Below are 13680 nucleotides of genomic sequence, written 5' to 3' on the forward strand. Positions count from 1 at the left end.
TTTACCTGATGCTCGGGATCTCTCAACGCCGCCCTCTCACCGTCATCGCGATGCCAGCACAGGAATGGACGCCACCAAGAGACGTGCCCATGCAGGAACCGGATGACCATCCTCTGTCAGAGCAAATCTACTCGCCTCCTCCTCCAACGGACGCCGACACATCACCCATGTCTCCTGTCATATCAACTGGACTTGCCGCAACGGGCAGATTGGTGCACGGGGCCCCAGCAGATTCGACTCCTACGTCTCCTGTCATCTCGACCCATTATCATCGGGGACACTTCCGTCCATACGGGAAGCCTCCTCCTCGAGACTTTACGGCAAGTCAAACAATGCCTATGGACGTTAGCCATTTCCAGGACACCTCCGTCAAGACCAGTGCAACAATTTCAAAGGGGGGAAAAGTGTTGTGACTCGCCGATCATTCAAAGCGCCGCCGCGCAATTATGCGCGTCCTCTACGTGCGGCGCTGTCTGCCAGCCATGCAGCAGCTGCGCCACCTAAGCGGCCAGCCGAGCAGCGGCCACTAGACTGGGACTCAGTGCTCATTTGAATGCTAACGTGTACACATGTCTTGCTTGTCAACTTACTCTGTGACTTATGTGTTGTGTCATTCTGAATTATATTTGTTTAACTTGACGTTACAACATACAGTAGGTTCACTAAAAAAGAAAGGCCCATAAACTTTCCACTGGGATACGGCACAAAAAACAGTCAATTTAGGGAATCTCACTGCATTTGTACCACCTCGTGAGGATTTTATGACTCCCAGATGTGCACATTGTGAGTGTTAACATGTCCACTAAGGTGAAAGGTCGATTCATCACTGAAGACTACATGATCCAGAAAAATCTTCATCATCATGAAATAACATTTTGTATGCGAAGTTGGCACGTAATACAGGTCTGCTGACTTTAGAGCCTATAATAACTGTAAATGGTAAAGACATAGTTGTCTGCGTTTTCTTAAAACTTTCCAAACAGTCGACACGACTAGCCTTCCGGACTAATTTCTTCGGGCTATGAATGAACGACTCTCTCACTCGCTCAACAGTCTCTTCACTAACTCTTGGTTGTCCTGTGCTCTTCGCTTTACAAAGACAGCTGGTATCTTGAAATTGATGATACCATCTACGAATGTTATTATCACTTGGAGGATCACAATTGAACTTCAGCTGGAATGCACATTGCACAGTAACTACAGATTTGGTCTCTGCAAACTGCAAAACACAAAATGCTTTCTGTTCACTAGTCACCATCTTCACCACTACCGCTATTTAGCAGATTGCAGCGGAAACATTGCACACTGCGCATGTGCACTTGTGCCAAACACAATTGTTTGAGTTGCTCTTTCATTTGACATATCATTTATATCTGTAAGTTTAATGTAATAAATATTATAAAGCATTAAAACCCCAATATTCATTTATAAACACCCTGTACTTTTGTAATACGAAAATATGCAGTGTATATGTTGCTGCACATCAAATATCTTTCCAAAATGTATTATTTTTTGTTGGGTTTGATTCCCTATAGTGCCGGGAAGTTCTGTGCCGGTGAAAATTTACCATTCGAAGGGCTGATAAGTTTTACAGTTCTGAGGGAAAGAATACTGTCACTTGATGTGGAGAAAGTGTACTTTAACCTGGAAGAATAAGTATTTTCACCCAGGGAAAAACATATTTTTAATCAGGAAATTTGTGAAAAATCTGGGAATTTTTTTTCCTTGTCTACATTTACACCATGTCATAATTTGCTTTTAGTGTAATTTAAATTGCCTTAAACTGAAATTGTACAACAGCACCAAAAATAAACAAAGGAGTTGACAACTGCAGGCAATTATGGATCATGATACCTTTTGAGGGTTACTAATTATTATGTATTAACTAAATTACCTTCTTATGAATTATATGCTTAGTGCTCAATGCTGATGCTTACTCACCGTGCCAGTAGTTTGTTAGATTGACAAAGAGGATTAGCAAACCCAGAAACCATGTATTCAGGTAAGTTATAGAAAAGGTGGCTGGTAAAATACATTTTTTAATTATTATTCAGTACATGGAAATCTCAAATTTCCTGCTCTATGCCATAGGCAATTACCAAAAAGTTTTAGATTTCCTTATTCCTTTTACATGTTGCAGCAAATGATCAGAGGTTACAGACCAAATTTGCTTTATTACATCACATTTTATTTGATGTTGTTGTGTCCAGCCCCTGCAAGTTCCCCAGGCCATCTTATTTCTGGACCTTCACTCTGCAATGTTAATTTCACATTAATCATTGTTATGTGAAGGCTGGCTCTTCTCTTCTTTCGGGAATATGGTCTAGAGAGATGTAAAAACTGTATCCTGATTTTTGACATTGAAGGGTTACCATGATTTATTGATTGTTGAATCCTAGAAATGCAATGGCTTTGTCATCACCATCATAGTCTGTGATGTGTCTTTAGTAACAGGCTGTGATTCACAGTGGCCTATTTATTAGGTTGTCTCAGTCTTGTAGGCTGCTTGTATTTTGTGCACTGTTTCTCCGCTGTTCTGACAATTTTATGTAACTGTGGAGTACCATACTGGCAAGACACTGACTAGTGGAGGATAATAACCTTTATACTGCCAAGAATCATATAATGCCAGTGGCTAAGTAGGATATGCGGGAGAAGTCTATTTCTCTGTGACAATTGTCAGCAGTGGCTGATAAGTGTACCTCTCATATCTTGTGGATTGATTTAATGTCTCCTGCCTGATCATTCCTCTTGTGAATGACAAGATTTCCTCTATGGAGTGACATTTATCAGCTACTTATATTGCTTGCTACCATGTTTGTTCTTTTCTTATCCGACTGTTACCAACATTACTGTTCTGTTCACTACAGACCTGCTTTCATGGAGGAGTTTGAACACTTAGAGGCAGTGCTGCGCGACCTCTATACAGACTATGTGGTACGGTTTCGCAGCTTAGCCTATTTGGAACAGCAACAAGAAGACACTGAGCTTGCAGAACAGGAACGCATGGAAGAGCAACAGGTACAAATGTGTAGATAAAAAATGTGTCTGTTGAAGAGCTACCTACACTGGCAACATCCAATGTTCTGTTCATAGCACATTAAGAAAAATTGTTAAAGGAATTTATGAACTTGTCACCATTCATGTCACTAGAATTCACCCTCCTGACTGTGAACTCTTTTACGAAGTCTTTCTAAAATTTCTTTTTAGTAATATTGGTTAACTGTTTGTCCTGGAGGCACCCACTCTTTATGAACAATTCCCTAGGAATCAAAGACACACACAAGCATGAATTTCACTTCTGACTTTGACATATGAGCTTTTTTTGGTCTGGATGATCCCTTTGGGCACCATTGCGAACTTTGGCATTTTGTCTCTGGATCGTACTGAAAAAACCATCTTTCATCACCAGTGATAACACGGCTCAGCAATTCTGGGTTGATTTCCATTTGCAATAACAGATCGGCTGCCACATTTTTCCGGGTTTCTTGCTGTTGTGGTGTGAGATTTTTGGGGACCATTTTTGCACAAATGTTTCTCATACCAATATCTTTAGTTATTATTAAACAAACCATTTCTCGATTGATGTTCAGTTCTTCTGCAATCATTTTCACGGATAATCTTCGATCAGATCATACGAGTTCACACGCCCTGGCCAAGTTGACATCCGTCCATGAGGTCGATGGTCGTCCACTGTGATCTTCGTCTTCAACATTTGTTCTGCCTTCACTAAACATTTTATACCAACGAAAAACTTGAGCTCATGACATAACCTCCTCTCCAAAAGCCTTCTGATGTTTACCGGGGAAGTTGTCATCACATTTTCACCCAGTTTAATGCAAAAAGAAATGGCATGCCATTGTGCAATATTATGCGGTTCCATTTCCATGACGAGAGACACAAACACGTGTTAACTTATTACTGCACAACTCACGACTGAGCAGTTGCATCGATGTGCTGCTTGGACTAGATGCAGCTTATAGACCGTGGTCAAAGATATTGTGCCTATGCAACCCTGCAGGGTTGCCACATCTTGCAGAGAAAATCAGTCTCATTACTTTATTGTTGCACGTCGTGCGTCCAGTTCTGTGTCATTCAGCTACGGCAGACTATTTGTGCATTCTAAGATTGAAATGAAAGTAATAAAATTAGCAGAAAATATGGTGCTTTGGAAGAGTTGCTGTTTCTGCACTTGAGCTAAATACTTTAGTTGTTGTTTATCTGCCACAGGTTCCTTAATGTTGAAATGAGTACACTAATTTTATCCCAGAATCACATTTATCTGTGTGCTATGAGAACTAAGTAAAGTCCAGGATGGAATAACAACAATATTGTGAAAAGGGTAGACTGCTACTCACCATGTAAAGGAGACATTGGGCTGCAGACAGGCACAGTCAGAAGACTGCTATACATTTAGGCTTTTGGCCAAGAGGGCTTTCTTCCGAAGTAGAAAACAGACACTTATTCGCACAAGCACAACTCTCACACACATTACCACTGTCCTTGGCCTTGAGGCCAGGCAGCCTGGCCTCAGCAGCCAGACATTCTTTAGTTTTGAATTTATCAGTCGTATGTGAGCTGCAGATGACCAAGACAGAGAAGTGATTCTTGGCATTGTAGCTCTCAGGAGCACCCTGGGATGCCCTCTGTGTGAGGCACCCCTGTGCATTTATGAGTCACAGCCTGTGATTTGTGCATGTGCAACTCTGGGCCATATAGTAGTGTAGTTTGCATACTTGTGGTCAGATTTCAGGGCATACAGTTTTCACTGCTGATAAGTTTGCAGTTTTGATAATACTGAGTACATACACTATGTGATCAAAAGTATCCTGACACCCCCAAAAACATACGTTTTTCATATTAGGTGTATTGTGCTGCCACCTACTGCCATACAGTTTCCGCTGCTAAGCTTGTGGTTTTGATAATACCGAGCATATACACTGTGTGATCAAACGTATCCTGACACCCCGAAAAACATATGTTTTTCATATTAGGTGCAGTGTGCTGCCACCTGCTGCCAGGTACTCCGTATCAGCGACCGCAGTAGCCATTAGACATAGTGAAAGAGCAGAATGGGCTGCTCTGTAGAACTCACAGACTTTGAATGTGGTCAGGTGATTGGATGTCACTTATGACATATGTTTGTATGTAAGAGTTTCACACTCCTAAACATCCCTAGGTCCACTGTTTCTGATGTGATAGTGAAGCGGAAATGTGAAGGGACACGTACAGCACAAAAGCGTACAGGCCGACCTCTTCTGTTGACTGATAGAGATAGCCCACAGTTGAAGAGGGTCACAATGTGTAATATGGAGATATCTATCCAGACCACTTCACAGGACTTCCAAACTGCATCAGAATCCAATGCAAGTACTATGACATTTAGGCGGAAGGTGAGAAAACTCGGATTCACGGTCAAGCGGCTGCTCGTAATCCACACATCGTGCCAGTAAATGCCAAACGGCACATCACTTGGTGTAAGGAGTGTAAACATTGGACAATTGAACAGGTGATAAACATTGTACGGAGTGATGAATCGTGGTACACAATGACAGGGTGTGGGATGCCCGGTGAATGTCATCTGCCAGCGTGTGTAGTGCCAACAGTAAAATTCAGAGGCGGTGATGTTATGGTGTGATCATGTTTTTCATGGAGGGGCTTGCACCCCTTGTTGTTTTGCGTGGCACTATCACAGCACAGGCCTACATTGATGTTTTAAGCACCTTCTTGCATCCCACTGTTGAAGAGCAATTCAGGGAGGGCGACTGCATCTTTTAACATGATCGAGCACCTGTTCATAATGCACAGCCTGTGGTGGAGTGGTTACACGACAGTAATATCCCTGTAATGGACTGGCCTGCACAGAGTCCTGTAGAAAACCTTTGGGATGTTTTGGTTCGCCGACTTCGTGCCAGACCTCACTGACCGACATCGATACCTCTCCTCATTGTAGCACTCCGTGAAGAATGGGCTGCCATTTCCCAAGAAACCTTCCAGCACCTGATTGAACGTATGCCTACAAGAGTGGAAGCTATCATCAAAGCTAAGGGTGGAACAACACCACACTGAATTCCAGCATTACTGATGAAGGGCGCCACAAACTTGTAAGTAATTTTCAGCCAGATGTTTGGACACTTTTGATCACTTAGCATATAACCGTGGCTGTCTTCAGTTGTGCTGCCAGTCTTGATTGGGTTGCTGCACAGGCAACTGCTTTGAACGACTCAGAGAGATGGGTCATTTCGAGCACGTTTGGCGTTCATGTGCTACTGTTTACACAACGATTGATAATACTAAAATCAGTACTAGGGCCCAGGAGAAAAATAAAATAAGGTGAAAGGCATTGCTTCCCATGCTGTTCTGGATGGTCCTTGTGTTTTTCCATTTAGTATTTTGAATTTTTCCTTATAAAGGATTATAAATTTAGCCATAGTGTGGGGTAGCTTAACATGGCTATTGTTTGCTGAGAAGCTATTGAGAGTATTGGTGGCATTGAAAGTTTTAAGAATAATAAGAATGGTAATCTTTATTAGCCGTTCAGTATTTTCTTATACAATGAGCTTCGTCCATAAGTTCAATTACAGTATAAAGATGGTTATATTCTCATAACAGTGTATATGGAGACATCATAATTTACTGGATTTTAATATTGGTGAAGTTTTTAATGAGATTTCTGGTACATATTATTTTTGTTGTATGATGCCTTTTGTACTGAGGCTTGCAGAGGCAAGTTTGGGGTACATAGTTTTGAATGTATCAGTCTTACATGACCTGCAGATGACCAAGGCTTCAGCAAATATTGTTCTGTATTGTAGTGTTATTGGTCCACATACCTACAATAGTGTTTTGTGCCTTAGATAACACAAGTCAGTTTAGGTATTAGGTAATGGGTACAGAAAGATAAAGCTAAAATAATAAATATATGATAATACATATAACATTCATACAGTCATATTATAAAACTAATTTAATTTATAATACTAAATTAGGAAGCTATACTATACACTCTGCACATTTGACTCGCATGCCTTAAACTGAAAGTTTGACAGATAGTCATACATATACAGCAGTAGCTGTCAGCTGTGGATGTTACACCCATCCCCCCCAAACCAACAAGTTAAATGTGCTCTCTTCCACTGAATCTGAAACTGAGCCACTGTCACTCACTTTATCTGTTGGGAAACATGCTGCGTCTCATGTCAAGGGGAGGCAAAAACCAAAGGGTAGTTGTCTATTAATCATCAGCAGTTCAGACATATGGTGAATAATGAGACCCCCCCCCCCCCCCCCCCAGAGAAATGGCAGCAATGGATGGAAAGGAATTCCATGTGCACTCAGGCACTGAGTGCATGTGACTGGCAGCCTCATTCAGCTTGCTGAAGAGACTATTCTGGCAGCCATTGAGAGGTCAGGATGCAACCAACTGCAAGATTTGGCACACTTTGGAGCAAACTGTGCCTGTTGTCTGGGATCAAAGGTCATATTTGGATCATTCCAGCAACTACCAGAGGAGGTTGAGAATACAAGCCTTGCTCAGAGTTCAAACAAAGCTCACAATTTGCAGCATTGTTCCCAGAACTGATTGAGACCCTCTTGGTTCTGAGTCAACTGGAAGGCTTGAATCAGAGGCTGATAATGTTCCATGATGAACTAGGCTGTGACTTCCTAGACTTGCAACATTGGGTTGAGAACTTGAGGGTCCCCCTAGGTGGGTTAGGTGTTTACTACACAGCAGAGGCTGCTACTCAGGTAGCTGACTGTGTGTAGTGTGCACAAAACGATTTCGTGATTATCCATCCAGTCCACATAATGATAACAATAGGAGGCCCAGAAGGATCAGTGTAATATCCAAAGAACTGTCCCGCACAGGTTAAAGTATTAAAATCCTAGCAGTTAACTGATGAAGTATTCACAATAAAGTGCTTGAGCTTGAAGCATTTGTAAAAAGCAGTGAACAGAAATCTGATTAAAATTATAGATGACAGCATTGAGATTTTCGGGGAAAATTTAAGTATATACACTCCTGGAAATGGAAAAAAGAACACATTGACACCGGTGTGTCAGACCCACCATACTTGCTCCGGACACTGCGAGAGGGCTGTACAAGCAATGATCACACGCACGGCACAGCGGACACACCAGGAACTGCAGTGTTGGCCGTCGAATGGCGCTAGCTGCGCAGCATTTGTGCACCGCCGCCGTCAGTGTCAGCCAGTTTGCCGTGGCATACGGAGCTCCATCGCAGTCTTTAACACTGGTAGCATGCCGCGACAGCGTGGACGTGAACCGTATGTGCAGTTGACGGACTTTGAGCGAGGGCGTATAGTGGGCATGCGGGAGGCCGGGTGGACGTACCGCCGAATTGCTCAACACGTGGGGCGTGAGGTCTCCACAGTACATCGATGTTGTCGCCAGTGGTCGGCGGAAGGTTCACGTGCCCGTCGACCTGGGACCGGACCGCAGCGACGCACGGATGCACGCCAAGACCGTAGGATCCTACGCAGTGCCGTAGGGGACCGCACCGCCACTTCCCAGCAAATTAGGGACACTGTTGCTCCTGGGGTATCGGCGAGGACCATTCGCAACTGTCTCCATGAAGCTGGGCTATGGTCCCGCACACCGTTAGGCCATCTTCCGCTCACGCCCCAACATCGTGCAGCCCGCCTCCAGTGGTGTCGCGACAGGCGTGAATGGAGGGACGAATGGAGACGTGTCGTCTTCAGCGATGAGAGTCGCTTCTGCCTTGGTGCCAGTGATGGTCGTATGCGTGTTTGGCGCCGTGCAGGTGAGCGCCACAATCAGGACTGCATACGACCGAGGCACACAGGGCCAACACCCGGCATCATGGTGTGGGGAGCGATCTCCTACACTGGCGGTACACCACTGGTGATCGTCGAGGGGACACTGAATAGTGCACGGTACATCCAAACCGTCATCGAACCCATCGTTCTACCATTCCTAGACCGGCAAGGGAACTTGCTGTTCCAACAGGACAATGCACGTCCGCATGTATCCCGTGCCACCCAACGTGCTCTAGAAGGTGTAAGTCAACTACCCTGGCCAGCAAGATCTCCGGATCTGTCCCCCATTGAGCATGTTTGGGACTGGATGAAGCGTCGTCTCACGCGGTCTGCACGTCCAGCACGAACGCTGGTCCAACTGAGGCGCCAGGTGGAAATGGCATGGCAAGCCGTTCCACAGGACTACATCCAGCATCTCTACGATCGTCTCCATGGGAGAATAGCAGCCTGCATTGCTGCGAAAGGTGGATATACACTGTAGTAGTGCCGACATTGTGCATGCTCTGTTGCCTGCGTCTATGTGCCTGTGGTTCTGTCAGTGTGATCATGTGATGTATCTGACCCCAGGAATGTGTCAATAAAGTTTCCCCTTCCTGGGACAATGAATTCACGGTGTTCTTATTTCAATTTCCAGGAGTGTATTTAACAATTTGCAAATGGGAAAAAGAGATAGTGTACCCGTCATAGAAGACAAGTAACTCAAATCTACTGAGGCAGAAATTGAAGCAGCGTGCAAGATTGTTTGGGCAAGACTGCGTATCACGAGCAGGCATAAAATTATAGAGAGATTTTTCTATCGACCACCAGACTTGACTCTTGATGTAATTGAAAGCCTCAGTTCACTAGTGCAGAAATTCCCAATCACAGTGCATTTATTGAAGGAGACGTTAACCATCCAATAATCAATTGGGATAATTACAGTTTTGTTAGTGGTAGGCATGAAAAGATATCCTGTGAAATATTACTATATGCCTTCCCTGAAAACCGCTGAGAACAGATGGTTTGGAATGCCACTCGTGATGGAAATGTGTTGTATCTAATGGCAACAAAGAGACCTTACCTCTTTTTATGATGTACACATCAAAAACTGCTATCAGTGACCTATGAGGCAGTTCTAGCAGAAATGATTACCAAACTACAGAGAAAGATATATTAGTAAACCAGATGAAGAATAGTAGTATTGTATTTCTGTGAGGAACCTGAAACTTTCAGATTAGGACTGGAGCATGTAGAGAAACTATGGCTCAAGTTGAAAGGAATAGTTATCCATGCACTGAAGAAATATGTGTCTAGTAGAACAGTTCATAAAAGTAGGGACCCAGCACGGTATACATCTACATCTACATCTACATTCATACTCCGCAAGCCACCCAACGGTGTGTGGCGGAGGGCACTTTACGTGCCACTGTCATTACCTCCCTTTCCTGTTCCAGTCGCGTATGGTTCGCGGGAAGAACGACTGTCGGAAAGCCTCCGTGCGCGCTCTAATCTCTCTAATTTTACATTCGTGATCTCCTCGGGAGGTATAAGTAGGGGGAAGCAATATACTCGATACCTCATCCAGAAACGCACCCTCTCGAAACCTGGCGAGCAAGCTACACCGCGATGCAGAGCGCCTCTCTTGCAGAGTCTGCCACTTGAGTTTATTAAACATCTCCGTAACGCTATCACGGTTACCAAATAACCCTGTGACGAAACGCGCCGCTCTTCTTTGGATCTTCTCTATCTCCTCCGTCAACCCGATCTGGTACGGATCCCACACTGATGAGCAATACTCAAGTATAGGTCGAACGAGTGTTTTGTAAGCCACCTCCTTTGTTGATGGACTACATTTTCTAAGCACTCTCCCAATGAATCTCAACCTGGTACCCGCCTTACCAACAATTAATTTTATATGATCATTCCACTTCAAATCGTTCCGCACGCATACTCCCAGATATTTTACAGAAGTAACTGCTACCAGTGTTTGTTCCGCTATAATAATCATACAATAAAGGATCCTTCTTTCTATGAATTCGCAATACATTACATTTGTCTATGTTAAGGGACAGTTGCCACTCCCTGCACCAAGTGCCTATCCGCTGCAGATCTTCCTGCATTTCGCTACAATTTTCTAATGCTGCAACTTCTCTGTATACTACAGCATCATCCGCGAAAAGCCGCATGGAACTTCCGACACTATCTACTAGGTCATTTATATATATTGTGAAAAGCAATGGTCCCATAACACTTCCCTGTGGCACGCCAGAGGTTACCTTAACGTCTGTAGACGTCTCTCCATTGATAACAACATGCTGTGTTCTGTTTGCTAAAAAATCTTCAATCCAGCCACACAGCTGGTCTGATATTCCGTAGGCTCTTACTTTGTTTATCAGGCGACAGTGCGGAACTGTATCGAACGCCTTCCGGAAGTCAAGAGAAATAGCATCTACCTGGGAGCCTGTATCTAATATTTTCTGGGTCTCATGAACAAATAACGCGAGTTGGGTCTCACACGATCGCTGTTTCCGGAATCCATGTTGATTCCTACATAGTAGATTCTGGGTTTCCAAACACGACATGATACTCGAGCAAAAAACATGTTCTAAAATTCTACAACAGATCGACGTCAGAGATATAGGTCTATAGTTTCGCGCATCTGCTCGACGACCCTTCTTGAAGACTGGGACTACCTGTGCTCTTTTCCAATCATTTGGAAGCCTCCGTTCCTCTAGAGACTTGCGGTACACGGCTGTTAGAAGGGGGGCAAGTTCTTTCGCGTACTCTGTGTAGAATCGAATTGGTATCCCGTCAGGTCCAGTGGACTTTCCTCTGTTGAGTGATTGCAGTTGCTTTTCTATTCCTTGGACACTTATTTCGATGTCAGCCATTTTTTCGTTTGTGCGAGGATTTAGAGAAGGAACTGCAGTGCGGTCTTCCTCTGTGAAACAGCTTTGGAAAAAGGTGTTTAGTATTTCAGCTTTACGCGTGTCATCCTCTGTTTCAATGCCATCATCATCCCGGAGTGTCTGGATATGCTGTTTCGAGCCACTTACTGATTTAACGTAAGACCAGAACTTCCTAGGATTTTCTGTCAAGTCTGTACATAGAATTTTACTTTCGAATTCACTGAACGCTTCTCGCATAGCCCTCCTTACGCTAACTTTGACATCGCTTAGCTTCTGTTTGTCTGAGAGGTTTTGGCTGCGTTTAAACTTGGAGTGAAGCTCTCTTTGCTTTCGCAGTAGTTTCCTAACTTTGTTGTTGTACCACGGTGGGTTTTTCCCGTCCCTCACAGTTTTACTCGGCACGTACCTGTCTAAAACGCATTTTACGATTGCCTTGAACTTTTTCCATAAACACTCAACATTATCAGTGTCGGAACAGAAATTTTCATTTTGATCTGTTAGGTGGTCTGAAATCTGCCTTCTATTACTCTTGCTAAACAGATAAACCTTCCTCCCTTTTTTTATATTCCTATTAACTTCCATATTCAGGGATGCTACAACGGCCTTATGATCACTGATTCCCTGTTCTGCACTTACAGAGTCGAGAAGTTCGGGTCTGTTTGTTATCAGTAGGTCCAAGATGTTATCTCCACGAGTCGGTTCTCTGTTTAATTGCTCGAGGTAATTTTCGGATAGTGCACTCAGTATAATGTCACTCGATGCTCTGTCCCTACCACCCGTCCTAAACATCTGAGTGTCCCAGTCTATATCTGGTAAATTGAAATCTCCACCTAAGACTATAACATGCTGAGGAAATTTATGCGAAATGTATTCCAAATTTTCTCTCAGTTGTTCTGCCACTATCGCTGCTGAGTCGGGAGGTCGGTAAAAGGAGCCAATTATTAACCCAGCTCGGTTGTTGAGTGTAACCTCCACCCATAATAATTCACAGGAACTATCCACTTCTACTTCACTACAGGATAAACTACTACTAACAGCGACAAACACTCCACCACCGGTTGCATGCAATCTATCCTTCCTAAACACCGTCTGTACCTCTGTAAAAATTTCGGCAGAATTTATCTCTGGCTTCAGCCAGCTCTCTGTACCTATAACGATTTCAGCTTCGGTGCTTTCTATCAGCGCTTGAAGTTCCGGTACTTTACCAACGCAGCTTCGACAGTTTACAATTACAATACCGATTGCTGCTTGGTCCCCGCATGTCCTGACTTTGCTCCGCACCCTTTGAGGCTGTTGCCCTTTCTGTACTTGCCCGAGGCCATCTAACCTAAAAAACCGCCCAGTCCACGCCACACAACCCCTGCTACCCGTGTAGCCGCTTGCTGCGTGTAGTGGACTCCTGACCTATCCAGCGGAACCCGAAACTCCACCACCCTATGGCACCGTAAAGAAATTTCTAAAGAAAAAGAGACTGCCGAGTAATAGGTGCAAAACAAAGCACAGGGCTACAGATGGAGAGGTGCTGAATTAAATGCATTTGGCTGTCAACAGAGCAATTCACAAATTCTACAAAGACTATCATAGCAGAATATTGTCGAAAGATATTTCACAAAACCTAAAGAAATACCAATAGTATGTAAAGGCTGTTAGTGGTACCCCGAAGTTAGTGTCTCACAGATGAGACAAGAACTGAAATTGATGGACAGGGTGAGCAACAATCTGCAGCTGTTTGGTGATGATGCTGTGGTATAAGGGAAGGTGTTGTTGTTGAGAGACAGTAGGAGGGTACAAGGTGACTATTTCTAGTTGTTGTGATGAAAGGCAGCTAGCTCCTGAATGTTGAAAATGCAAGTTGGTGTGGATGAGGAGGACAAACAATCCTGTGATGTTCAAATACAATTCAGTCACTTTAATTGAATATCTAGGCGTAATAGTAAATGGAACGAGCACATAAGGATGGTAGCAGCAGAGGTGAGTGGTCGAATTTGGTT

At 43.8% G+C, this 13680-nt stretch overlaps 1 protein-coding gene across 1 annotated transcript in view; it reads left to right on the plus strand.

Annotated features, from left to right (window-relative positions):
• Positions 1 to 13680, plus strand: part of LOC126237532 (clusterin-associated protein 1) — a 161199-nt gene that overhangs the window by 89329 nt on the left and 58190 nt on the right. The window contains exon 6 of the mRNA XM_049947715.1: positions 2871 to 3021. Within this exon, the coding sequence (XP_049803672.1) occupies positions 2871 to 3021 (151 nt within the window). The remainder of the gene's footprint in view (positions 1 to 2870; positions 3022 to 13680) is intronic.

This window comes from Schistocerca nitens, chromosome 2 (assembly GCF_023898315.1).
Source record: "Schistocerca nitens isolate TAMUIC-IGC-003100 chromosome 2, iqSchNite1.1, whole genome shotgun sequence".
In the NCBI taxonomy this organism is placed as follows: domain Eukaryota; kingdom Metazoa; phylum Arthropoda; class Insecta; order Orthoptera; family Acrididae; genus Schistocerca; species Schistocerca nitens.